At 41.1% G+C, this 18,116-nt stretch overlaps 2 protein-coding genes across 4 annotated transcripts; one reads left to right on the top strand and one right to left on the bottom strand.

The window, feature by feature from the left end:
• Window positions 1-43: 43 nt before the first annotated feature.
• On the top strand, window positions 44-16,559 carry LOC117258078 (keratin, type II cytoskeletal 8-like). Of its 3 annotated transcripts, none has more exons than XM_078169950.1 (10): window positions 44-140; window positions 10,875-11,792; window positions 11,914-12,122; window positions 12,272-12,332; window positions 12,551-12,646; window positions 12,736-12,900; window positions 13,981-14,106; window positions 14,196-14,416; window positions 16,085-16,131; window positions 16,236-16,559. In XM_078169950.1, exons 2-10 carry the CDS (start codon window positions 11,529-11,531, stop codon window positions 16,361-16,363), a joined length of 1,317 nt encoding a protein of 438 aa, XP_078026076.1. In that variant the 5' UTR covers window positions 44-140; window positions 10,875-11,528; the 3' UTR covers window positions 16,364-16,559. The 3 variants fall into 3 exon arrangements, with proteins under 3 accessions (XP_078026076.1, XP_033484442.1, XP_078026075.1); XM_033628551.2 differs by lacking the exon at window positions 44-140 and having other exon boundaries at window positions 9,184-11,039; window positions 11,269-11,792; XM_078169949.1 differs by lacking the exon at window positions 44-140 and having other exon boundaries at window positions 9,184-11,792.
• LOC117258081 (deoxyribonuclease-1-like) lies at window positions 2,052-8,882 on the bottom strand. Its single transcript, XM_078169951.1, has 9 exons — window positions 8,772-8,882; window positions 8,414-8,499; window positions 8,254-8,343; window positions 8,051-8,163; window positions 7,200-7,312; window positions 5,293-5,450; window positions 5,057-5,153; window positions 4,490-4,598; window positions 2,052-2,382 (listed from the first exon to the last, which is right to left on the bottom strand). The coding sequence occupies exons 1-9, from the start codon at window positions 8,880-8,882 to the stop codon at window positions 2,255-2,257; spliced, it is 1,005 nt and encodes a 334-aa protein (XP_078026077.1). The 3' UTR covers window positions 2,052-2,254.
• Window positions 16,560-18,116: the final 1,557 nt, after the last annotated feature.

Raw genomic sequence — 18,116 nt, 5'->3', positions numbered from 1 at the left:
CCCTCGGCGTTTTGGTGGATGTAGTTCGGCGGTCACGTGACTGGAGCGAGTCCTTTTCACTTGCTGTGGAGAATAACTGGAAACCAACTGACGACGTCACGCTTCACAAGACGGCAGACGGTTCCTACTTCAACAAAAAAGTATGTACCCTTGTGTGTTTTTACATCACCTCAATGTCATCCACCTATCCCTGCTTTACAATGAATCAAATGTTATAATTTCTAACAAATATAAATGAGTTATTAGTTAACGGCTATGGAAGGCTGAAAAAAGGGGAACCTTACGTAGGTCACCTGAATGCAGCACACGTCACTGCGTCTCGCCAACCGTTTTTCTTGTACGTGTTGAACAGCTGTTTACTACGATAACACCAAACCAAAAAATACATTCCTTTGCTTTTTGTGATTTTTTTCTCTGCTTTCATTAAAGTTTAAAGATGTCAGAATATTAATAACACACTCCTTTGTCCCGCCGTTTGACCATTACACCACACAAACAATGCCCCACCGTGTTCCTCTCACTGGGGCCAGACTACACTGTAAACAAGCCACAGTGCTGTGTCATGTCAGTGCTGTTTACCTCATTAAATATCAATTAAAGGGCAACGTGTGTGTATAAAAACATTTATTTTTGCAATAGAAATTCTGTATCACACAAATGAGGATGGAATTAACAAATAAAACAGACTGAAGAAAAGGTGGCATTGTATATTCCTACCAGGCCCACAGGAACAGAGCTTTAAAGCCAGCGTAACACAGGCTGGGTCTAAACCTCCATGCTGACATGCTATTCAGTAGGCTAAAACAGTATGTGCGATTGTTTTAGTATGTCCAAAATCTTAGTTTGTGAATTGCAGACTATTTCCAATAAAATATCACAGTATGCAAACAAGTCAAGAACGTTTCAATCTAAGTGTAAGTATGACAGCAGTGTAAGATTTCACTTATAGGCATAATATAGTTTAATGATTATTTTCAAATTACCAGTGGAGCTGAGGTTGGCACAGTTTACCATGGTTATCTGTTTCAAACCATCATGGAGGGAGGAAGAGACGAAAACAGAAATACTACTGTTTATGTGCACAAAAGTATGTTTAACCACTGTACACATTTTGGGTATGCACTGCATAGTATGCGATTTTGGACACAGCAATAATGGCCAAACATGGAATTACAACTTCAGGGTTAGTCAGTCGATGCGCTTGGTCCCAAAAATACTTTTTCCCATTGACTTACATTGTAAAGGGACGTCTGCAAATCAGTGGATACATTTTTTTAAGTGTAACAACCCCCCAAAAATAACTCTTTCACTATCAGGATTTGATCCATTCAGTCCAATAACATTTGTTAGGTCCTGAAGAGCCAAATGATTAATTTATTTTATCCTAAATTAGAGGTTAGCCGCTTGGCTGACAGAAGTTAGCTGCTTGACTGGCCAAGGCCTCTCATGTGCTTGCTCTATGGGCTTAACAATGTGAAAGATCTGGGAAATTTTATAACTAGGAAGTTGAACTTTTTTGGCTTCATGTGCCACTCTGCAACTTTTTTTTTAATATTTTTTTTTTGGCATTTTTAAGCCTTTATTTGATAGGACAGACAAGTGTGAAAGGGGGAGAGAGAGAGGGAGTGACATGCAGCAAAGGGCCACAGACTGGAGTCGAACCCGGGCCGCTGCGGCAACAGCCTTGTACATGGGGCGCCTGCTCTACCATTAAGCCACCGACGCCCCACCACTCTGCAACTTTGACAGGAATGAACAGGGCCCTGCCTCCAATGCTGTGTCCACTTCTCTTCCATGGTTTCTACAGAACATTGATTCTTTACATTAAACATGTTGATATGATATATATGAAATGTACAAAAGTGACACAGTTCAGATTACATGTATATTTGACACTGGAAGGTGGAGGGGATGGTTGTTGGCGTGACACCCAACTAGGTGAGATGGCTGCAGACCACAGTTTAAAACCAACAAACAATAAGACATAAGACGGCGGCATTTCCAGCCGTGATTGTGCACTAAAAGCGGGTGATTGAAGCCAAAACAGGAACTTTTCCAAACCATAACCAAGTGTTTATTTGTGCCTAAACATAACCACACATTATGGACACACACAAAAAAATTCAATGTCAACATATCCACTACATAATAATGTGCAAATGTTATATATATATGTGGTTTGCAGAAATGTACGATGCCAACATTATCCTGGTGATTTGTCACAGCAGAGCCAGTCATGTTTGAGATCTTGTGGTCATTCCTTTAGTTTGAGTGTGGCAAGCTTTTGTTTTAATATGGAGATCTGAAGCTGAAGTTTTTCTCTCTCCAGCAGGAGATTTTCTTTCTGCAGCTTCAACACGTCCGCCTGCAGACTCTCTGTGCCTAGAAAAACACACACAAAAATATATGTAACAGGCCACTCAAATATGTGTATTATTAATTCGACTCCCAAGAGGGAAAATGCAATGGTATGTCAAATGACAGGGCATTAGTGCCTCGCTGTTTGGGTTGGAATATTAAATATGGTATTTTAAAAATGCACTCAAGTAGGCAACAGTAGGAATACTTCAACTTGTGTCAGTAGACAGAGCTTCTATCTTACAAGCTGATGTGTTGTTATTGTCAACAAATCATATGACAAGACCATATTAAGTGTCTGCATTACTTCCTCTTTCAAAACTTAACGACTCCCCTGGCCTGTGTTCTCAGCCCCGAGCCAATTCATTCCTACTGAGGACATAAATCCTTAAAACAGGACGTGAATATGCACTTCATTTTTTTTAAAACTACATACTCTCCTAAAATAGCTAGACACTGTAGTCATACTTAAAGGGAGAAAACAGTGTGTTTGTTGCTAACAGTTTTCATTGGATTTGGTGCTCTAGTGAGTGAGGCTGTGTGTGTGGGCTTGACTGTAAGTACTGTGAGTTTTTAATAGTGTTTACACAACACTGAAAGGCAGAGAAGAGTAACTACAGAAGCAGTTTAGTTGAGAAAAAGGGGTTTGTGGTTTGAATAGCCCAGCAAAACTTTCTCACAGATACACAAGTTGCAAAATTGTATGCCTATTTTAATCATCATTAATAAAGATGTTACATAAAACCTAATTAGATAAGGCATGTGTTGACATTGACAATACATTTAAATGCTGTGTAATTCAAATGCTGTTGGTTTAACGAGAAAAAATGAATTCCACTTGTGTGGGGTTGAAGAGACAGCAGTTACTGCTAATGTAGCTAAACCAGCTGCCTTTTAGCCTAGCAGGATTAGCTTATTTGTGTTAGCCAACTTTTCAGAATTCATTATGATAAGATTTAGCTAATATCATATTCATGTGGTGAACCAACCTCTAAGAAGTAAGACGATCAGAATGACTTTTTCCAATTATAGGAAACTGGAGGGTTAAATAGCTTTGGCTCTCACCACAGCTAACTAGTTATTTTTCTGTTTTGTTTTGTTTTTACCTCAGTTTTACAGTCCTTTCAAATGTTACATGCTGTTTTTAAACACTTTTTTGTGGCATAATGATTTTTATACGGTTAAATAGATACAAAAAAGATTCTGGTCTTGCTATTTTCCAACCTCAACAGTATTTTCCCATAGTTCAACGGTGTTCATTATGTCTTTAGTTTCTGATAATAACTTTAGTTGTTTTTTTATCTCAGACATGTGTTAGGATGTTACATACCTCGACATATTTTCCTTCCTCAGAAGTGTCACTTGGTGGTGGATGTGATAAAGACACATTACAACAACCACCAAGTGACACTTCTGAGGAAGGAAAACATGTCGAGGTATGTAACATCCTAACACATGTCTGAGATAAAAGAACAACTAAAGTCAGTATTTTCCCATGTTTTTATGTCTAAGTGATCAATTGGAGCAACATTTTTTGAAATTGGTTCAGTATTGTGTGAGACTGTCAAACAGGCTGCAATTTAATCCATACAGGCAACAGTCAATTTACGTCCACTAAGAGTGCTTGTTTTTGCCACTTACAGGCTCAGATTGTTATTTAAGTATCCAACAACATTATGGAAAGGACCCCAGTCATAAATTGATCATAGCAACAAGTATCTGTGTGTCCAAGGCCTGGTAGGATCAATTCAGTGCTGTTTTTGGTCTTTTAATGAGACTTTGAGAAATTACAAAATATATAGAGTTATGAGACTTGACCTTTAAGCCCCATCATGCAAATTTTGTTGTCAGCACAAAGGTAGCATTGATCTGTCACAAAATTAGGAAGTTCCAAATTCAAAGCATGTGCTTTTTAAAAATAGGGCCCCTCAGTAAATCTCTGAGCTGTAAATTTGTTTTACAAGAAATTCCAAGAATTCCCTTTCATCTTTTGCACCCGTCTTCCAGAGAGGCCCCACTGCACTGTAAAATGTTAAAATGAAACGTTGTCCCAGATACTTCACTCCACGTCTGCCAGTGGCAGGTTAGAGAAAATAACAGTTTAGCTCTTAACCTGTGACAGCTCTGTTACCTGATGCCTGCCGGGTTATGTCACATTTTCGGCAGGTCTTTGTCTCCCAGAAAGGAGCAGCTTTGCATAACTCCACCTCGACAGGGTAGTGGTCGCTCACCCTCAGGGCCTGTGGGAGGGTACGTATACTGAGTGAGGAATGTTGCCACAGAACAGTGAAAAAAAGCCATAGACCTTTTCAAGCTTGACACCGTAAACATTGTGAATGGGTCCCTTGGACTTCAGTGCAGTAGCTGACAGGAAGTCTCACATGCCATTATGTGAGGCTTTTTAGTGTGTCTCAAACCTTATTATGAAAAACATTGTAAATTCATTGCATATTATTCCCAAAGAAATACTGCTCCAGCAACCCCCGTGACCCTGAACAGGATAAGCTGTTACAGAAAATGAATGAATGAATGAATGAATAAAACTACTCTTAGTTGAATGACAGTACACATATTGGGACGTATTGCATAGCATGCGATTTCAGATGCAACAGTAGTTAACAGGGACCAAAGTTGTTGCCATGGCAACAAGACTAAAAAGGTATAGAGCAGACCGTGCTGGTTATGAGGGACAACTCACCATTTCTTCTGTCATAGCAAACTCTTTGTGGAAATTGAATGGCTTGGCTGAGTTTGGCACGAAGGCTGCCAGCATGTCGTCTCCATACACAACAATCCTGTGTTATATTAATTCATTCCATTAATTCATATGTAATGACAATATGTACAGTTTTAACCTGTTAGACATGATGCTGCCACAAAATAAATCCATCTCCTCTGGAACTGCATGAATAGACTTTATTAGTGAAGACTCGCCGGTCGTAGGTGTGCTCGTTTGATGTGTTTGCAGTGGTGTCCACATCGTCACCAATCAGCCAGTGGAAGTTCTTGTCACTGCGAATACGGATCTCCTTCATCTCCTTATTGGTGAGATACACGCCATCTGCATTGAAATCCCCCAGAATCATTATGTTCTGGAGGAAATCAGAAACAGCTATATCAGTGCGAGTAAAAGTTGTGCTATCCAATCAGAAGTGGCCATGTTACAACATTAGTAAAAGGTCATTTATGGACTGTTTTAAACTTGGCAGCATAAACATTGTAATAAACGGGTCCCTAAACAGTCCTTTGTATTTCCTTTTTGAATGTTTTGCATTGTGTGTGAATGGCATCAGCTAACAGCAAGTAAACATGGACCCAAGCAGTTGCCTAGCAATGCAGTTTCAGTGAGCCGTCTATAGGCCATATAATTGGTGTGACTTCTCAGGTTTGAGAGTATGCAACCCAGTCGCCAGATTAGATATTGGCATTGTACTTTTCTGCAAACCATGGATATATAACATTTGTGCATTATTAGTTATGTTAGAACTTTATGTTTCACCAAAACTGTGGTTATTTTTATTATTTATTTTTTATGTTTCTTTATTCCTTATCTCATTGACATTATCAATCTGCTGTTATTTTCTCTATCTTCTTCGTTTTGAAAGGCGCCTTATAATAAAATGTAATAATACTATGTTTAGGCAAAAAGAAACACTTGGCTATGGTTTGGAAAAGATCATGTTTTAGCTTAAAAAAAACAGCTTTTAGTGACACAGTCTCCACTGAAAATGCATCAGATGTCTCAGTAAAACAGCTAGTTTTGGTAGTACAATCACAGCTGGAAATGCTGCAAACATCTCATCAAAAAACACCAAAAAACTAAAGTTTTTGTTGTTTATTGGTCTCAAACAGTGGTCTGCAGCTTGGCAACTGTCTTGTGATGTGGCAGGAAAATCTGGAAATGCTGCCAGAGCTCACTATCACTCCGAATTTTGTCGAAATCTGGCACTTGGGCAGTGACTTGTGGCATCAGAAACCAACGAAGAAATGCGTCCTTTAACGTTGGCATGATACACAGAAAGTTGCTGTTATAGTTTAACAGCAACAGCGCCTGGTGGCGTCAGGGGGAAACGCGGCGGGACAAGGGCGAAAGTTAAGGCCGCGAAAGTCCGAGTGGGGTGGGCAGCTGGGGTGGTTGATGGTTCCAACAAATACTGTCACTCGACAGAGTGGTGTTCGCTTTCCCTAAGATCCTAAAGCCAAACCCTGTTCTTTTTCCCTAAACCTAACCATTTGTGTTTGTTGTTGAAGAAAAAAAAAAGGAATTTGCGTTGTTGTACCAACGTAGTGCGTTTATTTTGAAAGAGACTGTATGTAAATGTTAAATTTCCTGTTAAAATAGATGTGTATCTTGAAAAAAGAGAACTTGACATGGTGTCCCAGAACATCAACAACCAACGCTCCCAGGGTACCTTGCACGTCGTATGTGGACGTGGAAGGTCCATGACCAAACGTCAATATGTGATGAAGTTGGAGTGAGAATGTGTTGGCTGCCAATGTCTCACTAAAGAGCACCCAAAAATCAACCACATTTGTTTGTTGGTCTAGATCAGTGGTCTGCAGCTTGGCCTCTCACCTAGGTGTCACACCATCCAACATCCCCTCTGCCTTCGGGCGACAAAGTCAGCTCATGTTCATGGAATCATAACTATGTCACTTTAGATACACTAATATGCAAATGTACCATATTTGTGGTTTGCAGTAACGTACAATCTCAATATTTCCTTCTGGCGTCTTTGGCTGGAGTATGACATGCTGACAGGGGCGGCTTTAAATCTTGTGCACCAGGAAAAGCATTTCATTCAGGTGCTGAAACACTGGAGCAGGATGAGGCAACTCACATTAGTTTTCCATTTGTCTTTGACCACCAGGACGACGTCATACAGCTCATCCAGCTCTTTCTCTGAGTCCCAGGGTTTGGTGTGGACCGGGATCAGCACTATATCTTTCAGCACTGCAACCAAAAACAGCTTTTTGAGCCACAAATGTTTGTCTCTCCTGTTACATGTCCCATCACGACATTTCATGCACATGTGGATGTACACACAAGACGCTGACTGACTCGACTCGATAAACCTGCCCTGAGCTCCTTTGAGTGACCTGTCAAACTAAATGAGACTCATTCACCTTCAGAAAAACAAACAAGTCCATTTATAGACATGACTCAGACACACCTAGGATGAGGTATTGTTTAAAGAATTAAAATACTAGTACCAATATAGTACTTCATTTAATTACTTTTCTTTCAATACACATTATGTGGGTATCAAATTCATTGTGTAAGCACAGCACAGGCTGTATAGGTTGTAGCTGCTGTGATAATGGGCCAATCACATGTTGCATTAAATCAAAAAACACTTGCGCGTGTATACTCACCTGAAAATAAGGGTGGTTGTCTTTTCGTTACCTAAGATTGAGCCAATTAATATCTACATAGGGAGCAGGTTCTGGTTTGCACTGCCATGTTTCTACAGTAGTTCTTAACATGAAACTGTTTTATTCAGGGTTTTAACCATATTTAATCACTGGCTCTGTTTGTGTTGGAGAGGAAAAGACGTGCAGACAGTTCAGCTCCCAGTGAAAACCTCCTGAACAACAAACACTGAAGGAATCCTAACCGGGAGCTTGTGCTTGGCACACAGGAAAGTATTGCTTACCGCTAAGTCCTACACACTGCTTCTTTAAGACTGACCTGTGTTGTGTGGTTTAAAGTGGAGAATATACGGCTCTCTTGCAAAAGCATCCACATCGTTCACCTGGTTGTCTTCATATTGATAGCAGTCGATCAGGTCAACGACGTCGTCCCTTCCAGTGGCACAAAAACGTCTTTCAGTGCAGCTGTTTCATGGTTACATTAGAAAAGTATTACAGCGTTTTGATGTGATTTGATCTCACCTGTACAGAAACAAAAACTGTTCCTTGTATCTGTTTCTCCCCAGGCGGGTACTGAGCTGCAGAGTGTAGTGATGGGTTGTGTTGACTCTGATAGGACAGCAAAAGTAAGCGTACATGTAGAAAAAAGCAACATCAACAGTCTTCAGAATTATCAGAAAAGGTAAGTTCTTTCAAGAATAGTCTAACAGAAGCTCCGCTCACATCCACCACTTCCAAAATCAGTATGATGTCATATCGAGACACAATCTATAAGCATCAAACAGACAAAAGAGGACACATTTTAGCCTTTTGGTTAATGTCCTTCGGGCTTTTTTGTGACAGCTTCATCAAGGAAGGCTACAATTACAAAGGTATGTTAAAGCAGTAATTTTCACACCTCCATTATTCCTTGTTCCTTCTTGGCTGTTTCCCAAAAATCACATCAGCAACGCGAATTAAGCATTCCCAAAACTGAACCCTCATCACCTTAATTACTGATCTGTCACTGATAAAGTTTTTGCCAAAGAGATGCGTCTTACCTTAACCAGAGTTGACAGGACGTCTGGATCTGCGACTTTAGTCACCCCAAACCTCTGCACGTTGAACGCAGCAATCTTCATATCTGATAAGAGAAGAGCTGACAGAGACATTTAAATTAGTGTAAAATACTTTTATAAAAGTATTCAGCATTGTTTTAAACACACACACTCACACAGTCTGACGCAACTATCTTTCTCCCAGCTTTACTTAGAAAGATGGGACAGTGTCAGAGGCACACAGTGTTGACACCTGGTTGTACAAGAGATTTCTTTTCTCTGCAGTTGTTTTTTTAAAGGAGGACGATGATTGGATGATCACTTTCAAAAGGGAGAGAGGAAGAATGTAAGAGAGAAAGAACTTTTGACACAAGAGGACAGCCCAGTTTTTTGTTTGTAACTGACTGTCACCAACATCATTTATGACATTTAACTTTATGTCTGTAGCAAAAAATTCAACATTTTGTCACTCTACTTTTAGTTGCTATGAAAAAGGACAGGTTAAAAACTGGAACACAGTGGGGCGTCGGTAGAGCAGTGGATAGTGCCGGCGCCCATGTACAATGGCAATACCTTGCCGCAGCGGTCGCAGGTTCAACTCTGGCTTGCAACCATTTGTTGCATGTCACCCCCCACTCTGTCTCTCTGCCCCATTTCACTCTATCCTGTACATTAAAGGCAAAAAGCCCCAAAAAAAACAATCTTAAAAAAAAACAACAACAAAAAAAAAAACTGCAACACACTCACAAATGGTAAAAATATATTTTTTAATTATCTCAGGAAGCTCTCTGATAGATTTAAATCCTAAATCTATCAGTGAGCTTCCTGAGATTTAAACCCAGCGTGAGCATGAATGGTTGTCTGTCTCTATGTGTCAGCCCTGTGATAGTCTGGCGATCTGTCCAGGGTGTGCCCTGCCTCTCACCCAATGTCACCTGGGATAGGCTCCAGCCCCCCTGCGACCCCATCAAGGATAAGCGGTTACAGAATAGATGATCAGAATAGTCACTGTTATGACTCTTATTCAAATTGGGCTCACTTCTATAGTGAATTCAAATTCAGATGTATTCATAAAGCCCAATATTAGAAATCACAATTTGCCTCAGAGGGCTTTAAGACTAGGTAAGGTAAGGTAAGGTACAAGACAGTACAATACATAACACAGAATCCAGAATCACACACTGTCAGGGGTAAAGATTAAGATAAGTGATCGCAGACAAAACAAAGGATGATCTGTAACGCTTAGTGCTACATCTAGGGAGGCGAACACTCCGCCCTGATGGAAGCATCTGAAACATGGGAGGGGATGTTGAGAGTCTGAGACAGTAGACCGAGCTTTAGAGGTGACCCTCTCTTCATACAGATGTTGTAGGTTATCAAAAGTAACACCAGAGATCTTGCAGCACAACTTTCACCACCTTTTCTACTAAGACAGCGCCCAAATACTTATACTGCTGCACTACTGCCACCAGCTCCCCTTTGATTACACAAGGAGCAGGAAGGCAGGGCCTCCTCCGAAAATCAATAAACATGTCACTGGTATTAGACACATTAATGTGGAAGAAAGACTGGTCACACTAATCATATCTCCCTCAAGGACCCCTAACTATAGAATTCAATTCAGTTTTATTTATAAAGCCCAGTATCATAAATCACAGTTTGCCTCATACGGCTTTACAGCATACGAAATCCACATCGATTACCAACAAGAACGTCAGAAAATGAGAAATCAACACAAAGTAAAAAAAGCTTAGCTAACAAGTAATATTTTTACACAACATTTATACATATATATATATATATATATGTATATATGTGTATATATATATTTTTTTTAAAATACTGCGCCCCATAGAGCTTTTGCCTTCTCATTTCACTTTCCTGTCACTGTAAAGACTTCACTCCACCATACTCACAAATGCTCTACTGTGTTCTGACTGTGATGATTACTCACTGATAAACTCGATGAACGAAAGGCGGTACCTCATCTACAGACCGACCATTAGCATTACATCTTTGGATCATTTTTCAGTTTGATTTGTTTTTAATGTTAAAAAATAAACTGTGTGTGTGTGTGTGTGTGTGTGTGTGTGTGGCGGGGTTCAGATGGAGCTCCCTGAAGCACAAACTTATCAGATCGGGACCATGACCTCATGTGTATCAAATAAGGGGTCCTTCACACAGAAACGGTTGAGAACCAGTTCTACAGCATATTATTGTCATCCTTTTGTGACCTGAGTTTCTCATGAAGAGCTTGTCACAGTCCTGCAGGTAAAATCAGCTGAAACATACTCACTGTATTCACTACACGACTGTAGCCTACAAGACAATCTCATCTGGGCATAAAGCCAATGCAAATATTTATGGTGATTCTACACATGCTTTAATTTATCATGAGTGACAGATTTTGGCTCCTGATGGCTTCTTGGATCACTGCACTGACTCTCCAGACCCAGTGCTCACCTCATGTAAATATTTTGAATGTATTGCTTAATGGCAGCATACCTGAAGAAGCCGCAGAGCAGGCCTGAATTCCAGTGTTACAACAGACAATGCAACTTTTACAGCGGGGGGCAGGTGGTAGAGCGTGTGGCATGTGTCAGACTGGTTTACCCACATGGGGGAGTCGCATAGCTTCACTATCGCGCCACGCCTCGTCCTGACTAAAAACCCACAAGATAGAGAGATGCTCAACAGAGCTCAACCACCACCGGACCCTCTCCGTCCTTTCCAGAGGTGAGATCTCTACCCGGCACCACCATGAGTCTGAGGAGCAAGCGCACCACCCGCCAAGGACTACGTGTGAATCCAGGGAGCTTCAGTAGCCTGTCCACCGGGTCCTACTCCATTCCGAGGATCAGCAGCAGGGTTAACCATGCGACCTCAATTACACCTGTGACTGTCAACGAGAGCCTGCTCGCCCCACTGAAAGTAGACATCGACCCCAACATCCAACTTGATCGCACCAAGGAGAAAGAGCAGATCAAGACTCTCAACAACCGTTTTGCCTCATTCATTGATAAGGTAAGAGGAAATTTCACTAAAACCCTCCCTGGTGGGTGCTGAGTGTCAGACTCAATTCATTTGAACTGATATTTAATGACTTATTATCTCACACGGTTGGTGCGTCCTTCTCGTGCCACAGGTAAGATTCCTGGAGCAACAGAACAAAATGCTGGAGACCAAGTGGCAGCTGCTGCAGGCACAGACTGCCACCCCCTCCAACATTGAAATCATGCTGAAGTCCTACATCACCAACCTGCAGAGGCAGCTGGAGTATCTCAACAATGCCAAACAATCACTTGACGTGGAGAACAATGCCATTCACAAAAATGTGGACGACTTCAAGACAAAGTAAGAAAGAGTTGTGAAAAAAAACCCAAAAAAAACAACTTAACCACTATTAAAGTCTGGGAATGAGAGTGGCGGTTAAGGCATGTGGTAATTAAATGGAAACTGATAAGATCTGTGTGGGTAAGCTGATATTTGTGGGGCTGTTTCAGGTATGAGATGGAGATCAGCAAGAGGAATGATATGGAGAATGAGTTTGTTACACTCAAGAAGGTATGGTATGCACAGATGAATGGTGCGTTCTTTAAAGAAAAGCCAGATTAAGATCTTTTGTATAGACACATTATATTTATGCTTGTTGGGCCACAAAACTCTCAAGTGTTGCTAGAGTTATGATAAAATAATCTTCAAGCCACACATTTTGAACGTGTCTGAAAAATGCAAAAGCTTAAACATTGAGAAAAGGTTTGTTTTTTGCTGCCTGCCTGCAGGATGTGGATGCAGGCTATTTGTCCAAGGTGGGTCTTGAGGACATGGTCGCTGGCATCAGGGACGAATTTACCTTCCTCAAGGCTCTGTATGACGAGGTACATCACCAGACACCAAACATAAGAAAAAATACATAGCTTGTGACCTTACATCCTGATTTCTGAATTCTTACTGTTGCTGTATCAAGGAGGTGCGTGAGCTGCAGGAGAGCTTGAAGCAGACCTCTGTGGTGGTGCAGATGGACAACTCCCGTGCCCTGAACATGGACCAGATCGTGGCTGATGTTAAGGCCCAGTATGAGGACATCGCTAGCCGCAGCCGTGAAGACGCTGAAAGCTGCTACAAGAACAAGGTAAAGAACTAAAATAAGAAATAACAAGAGACCATCAAGTCTTTAAACTGCTTTACATCCGGTGTCCCTGCTCGGACCACACCCATCTTGGAACTCGGCCTTCACTGTGATCTCAACTTCATACCTGCTAAGTATCATGACCCTGGGGCGTGAAGTGTGTATGTACAGCGGTGGAAAGTAACTGGCTACAATTACTCAAATACTGTACTTGAGTACAATTTTGAGGTACTTGTGCATGACTTTTGTATCTCCATTTTATGCTATATTATACTTCTACTCAACTACATTTTAGGGGTTAATGTCATAGTTTTTACTTCATAAGATTTATATGACAGCTTTAATTACTAGTTATAATTATATCTATTATTATAGGTTAAGGTACCCAGCAGTATATAAAGTAATTCAAATTAGCTCCACCTTTACCGGCTGCAGCATTAATGTAGTCAACACATTAATGCATCAGTGATTACAATCCAGTACTATAATATTTAATATTGTGTAACTGGCCATTTCACACAGAGAGCACTTTTACTCTTGGTACTTTAAGTGTATTTTGATACTAATACTTTTGTGCTTTTATTTAAATTAAGCTTTGAATGCAGAACTCACAACAGAGTGCGCAATGGCCCCTTTCCTACTTCCCACCCCCCTGCTTCCCACCCCCTTGCTCCAACCGCACACATCTTCAACCTTGGCCTTTATTTTAATCTCACCTACACACCTGTGAAGTGTTGTGACTGTATCTTGCATGGTTGCAACACACAGACAGACAGAAAGACAGACATAAACACCTGACGAAAACAGCTTCTGTGGTAGTTCCCCCAACAATTAAGTGCCACCGGGACCACATTCATCCATGATGACACAAACAACAATACCAGCCATACCTATGGTGTTACAGCTGGTGATTACATGTCGCTGTGTATGTGATAAAATCTGTAGTAAAACAAGTTTCTCTTTAAAACTAGAAACATAAATTTACTGCAATACCCCGTCTTTATAACAGGAACCACCCTTGTCAAAGCTGATAACTACTAATCTCACATCTTGGTTTCTCTGTCTGATCTCTGCTGGTACCAGTTTGACCAGATGACTGCTGAGGCCAACCAGTATGGCAATGAGCTGCATAGCACCAAGGGGGAAATATCTGAGCTCAACCGAATGATCGCCCGCCTGGAGAATGAGATCCAGGCTGTAAAGGCACAGGTGAGTAAAGTTTATAGAGCGACTGATATGTAGAAAGTTAAAGGTGTGGTTGTGTAAAAAATGTATAAAAATTATTTTTTTTGTTGTAGCGTAACAACCTTGAGAGTCAGATAGCTGAAGCGGAGCAGCGTGGAGAGGGGGCTGTGAACGACGCCAAAGCTCGCCTCAAGGACCTGGAGCTGGCTCTGCAGAGGGCCAAGCAGGACATGGCTCTGCAGCTCAAAGAGTACCAGGAGCTCATGAATGTCAAGCTGGCCTTGGACATAGAGATCTCCACCTACAGGAAACTGCTTGAGGGAGAGGAGCAAAGGTGAGTTGCATTGGTAAATCTTAGCAGTGTAAATCACAAAACATCTCACTGATCGAAAGAGAATTTAGGCTTTTAAGGTGAAAAAAAGTCCAAGTTAGTCCATTTATTTTGATAATCATCAGTTTAAGGTCACAGCTTCAAACAGTTTCCCACCGGTTTAGCACCACACTCCTACATTATCAGACACAACATGTGCAGTTAAAAAAAAGGTCAATATAGATGCAGCAGAACCGCCATCCTCACATTCTTTTAATTTGTTAACCAAGGACACTACAACTTTTATAGTGTCCTTGGTTGAAACTTGGTGCCTACATTAACCACAATGCAATTCAGTGCCTGACAGCCAGGTCAGAGATTCTGCCAGTTGCACCTCATGAATTGTAATTGTTTGTAATTGAAAACTACTGAGCATGTGTTTGTAGATTACAATACATGCCACTTCTTTTTGGTTTTACTTACAGAGGAACCTTTCAAACATTTTGAAAAAGATATCACACTAACAAAGATAGGTATATTATTCAATTTCTCAGCTAATGACAAATACATATTTTACCAAAATATTATAAACATAAAGTGATTTTGCTTAGAAGAGTACCCTTCTTTTATATTTTTAAAGATGCTGATTTTAAAACGTACTTGGCTACTTTTGAAATTAAAAATGTGCAAAAACTATTTAGACATTTCATTCGTTCAGTGGACCTAAAGGTTTTTGTTTTTGTTGTGTTGCTTTCTCTTCCCTGCATTTTTAAACTGTTTTTTATGATGAAAAATATTTTATGCAATGTCTATAATCAAAATCTGAAACACACTTTCTCCATGTAATAATTGCCTGGCCAACACTGATTGGGTACTGCCGAGCGAATTGGTCGCTGATGTTCAGATTTTTCAACTCTCGCGAATAAGCGAATGATGCAAATCGCGCTACTCACTTTATTCAGGCCACTCAATTAGTGCCATTCACATTGTGTCCATCACGTCCATTGTGCTGCCCATTGGGAATTTGTGTCTATCCGTAATTTATTAGCGCAAATTGATTTATTTACGCCTGGTGTGAACAAAACATAAGTCTTTTCTCTTGTAAAACTTGAGATAAAGCAAAAATCTCACCCGTTTCACTTATTCAAGTTAGCTCTCTTTTGATGAGTCTTCTTCGCATCAGCGGGTGAGAGTACATGGACATGAGTAACCAGTTTATGAGGCTAATCCGGTTATGATCATATTCGGGATATGGTACGTGAGCACAGAGAAATCAGGTGATTCATTTTCCGCAGATACATCCTTTCAGAGTACTCCACATACATTGAGGTTTCTCATAAATGGAATACGGTGTTTACATGCTCAAACACATAAACGGGACACTCCAAAAACTGGATCATAAGTGTGTTATTTGTGTCCGTGTAAATGCACTCTTTGTGGGGTGCTGAACTGTAATGGGCTCATTGCTGCCCCCTGAGGCTGAAGGGCGAACAACAGTGTTTTTCCTCCAGCAGCCACAAGGGGCAACAATGAGCCCATTAAACACCATGCTCCACACTCAGAACAAACACACACAAAACCTGTGAGCAGGCTTTGATGTGTAAAATAATTTGAGATGTTTTAACATTGCTAACACATCAATAATTACACTATCATGTATTTTAAATTAATTTCCTGCTCTCTCACCAACAGAATTGGACAGGACTCTGTTGTCAACATCCAAACAGTGCCCATCAAAAGTAAGTACTTTTAAAACTGAAGATAACCCCAGTATTACCACTGGCTTTAGCATTGTTATGACAGCTTATAGTGTGTGATTTTTCTACTGTTGTCTCCACAACAGCCGTCCAGGTTCAAGTACAACGGCTGCGAAGGCCAAGTGCAGTTCTCATCAAGACAGTGGAGACCCATGACACGTACACCTCTACTCAAAGCAGTGGAGCAACCCTAAAGACAACTGTCCAAAACTAAGCCAGAAAAACCACAGATTCACCTGCTGGATCACTCTGGCCCTTTAGCTTTAACTTTAAAATTCATCTCTTTGTAATCTACAATAAGCCAACTGCACTGACAAGCCAAATGTGTGTTATTTGTTTATTTTTTTCTTCCTGTTGGATGTTACATTTATTAACTTCCTGTGTGTACAATAAAGATGTACTCAGCTGCATGATCAGGTGTTCCTTTTGCTTGGGTAGTGATTAAGTTGGAACTGATTTCATGGTTCTCTGCTGGAAACTGTTGGATTGCTCCCTCCGGGTTGGGAGGGAGTTACTGCCCCAAGCGAAGGAGTTCAAGTATATCAGGGTGCTGCTCGGTGCTGTAGTGATGTGGGCACTGTGCCAGACCAGCTAAGCTTTCAATTTACTGGTCCATCTACATCCCAACCCTCACCTATGGTCATGAGTTCTGGGTAGTAACAGAAAGAATGAGGTTTTGGATACATACAGTTACAATGAGTGTCCTCCCTGGGGTGGCTGGACTCTAGGGTTGGGTACCGAAACTCGGTACTTTTTGTACTTGGTACCGATTCACATCAGTACTATCGAGTACCAATTCACTTAAAATGGATCAGTGCCAAATTTCGGTACCTGAGGTGGAGGCGGAGCGAGAGCGCATGACTTTCACCTCAGACTCAGCAACAATGGCGACAAAAAAAATGTGCAGACAAAAGTTAAAGTGCAGCACTGTTCCTAAATGCTCTCAATAAAATATTGAAACTGAGAAGTTTAGACTTTAAAAAGTACCAAAATAAGGTACCGTTTGGTACCGGTACCTAATTCCAGATACCGGTACCGTATCGGTTCAATTATGAACGGTACCCAACCCTACTGGACTCAACCTTACAGATAGGGTGAGGAGCTTGGACATCTGGAGGGGGCTCGGAGTAGAGCTGCTGCTCCTTTGCGTCGAAAGGGGTCAGTTGAGGTGGTTCAGGCATCTGATCAGGATGCCTCCTGGCACCTCCTGTTAGAGGTGCTTCAGGCACAACCCACTGGAGGCCCCGGGGCAGACCCAGAACACGCTGAAAGGATTACATATCTTATCTTGTATCCTGGGAATGCCTTGGGGTTCCCCAGGAGGAGCTGAAGAGCGTTGCTGGGGAGAGGGACGCCTGGAATGCTTTGCTCGACCTGCTGCCCTCATGACTCGGCTTCGGATAAGCGGATGAAAATGTATGTATGTATGATTTCAGTACATTTTTGTATTCTCCTCTTCCCATTCCCATGCTGCAAACTTTGAGAAGGAGACGAGGAGACTTCTTGTGTCCAGCAGTTGTTATTTGCACGCTGACAGTTTTTATGGAAATCATATTAGACTGAAATCTTTATTCCATGAGAGTATTTAATATGTCAAAAACATTTTTTAAATTGGTTCAGACTTTTGTTCCGGCATTGGACAATGGCAGTACATGTACCTCAGAATGTACTTGCTAATTTGACTCTTTTTTATGTTATTTTGTTTGTTGCTCAGTCTGTTTCCGTGGTCTGAACAAAAAAAAGAAAGAAAAAAAAAGCAGACCAGTCTCAGCCAGGGCTCTGGGGGAAAAGGGTGCATTGCTGCCATCTAGTGCTTCTAAGGAGAAACTATAGCTCACTGTATCCTGCATGGAGCAGAAGTATTTCACACCAGACTGACCTCTGACCAGAATAGACCAGTTTAAAAGGACTGCATGGCGTAAATGGCTGTTTTAAAGAGAGGGTTTAGTGACTTTGGCTTATTATAC

This window comes from Epinephelus lanceolatus, chromosome 8 (genome assembly GCF_041903045.1).
Source record: "Epinephelus lanceolatus isolate andai-2023 chromosome 8, ASM4190304v1, whole genome shotgun sequence".
In the NCBI taxonomy this organism is placed as follows: Eukaryota; Metazoa; Chordata; class Actinopteri; order Perciformes; family Serranidae; genus Epinephelus; species Epinephelus lanceolatus.
Note: the sequence above shows the minus strand (reverse complement) of the source record. Positions and strands in the feature narration are given on the sequence as shown.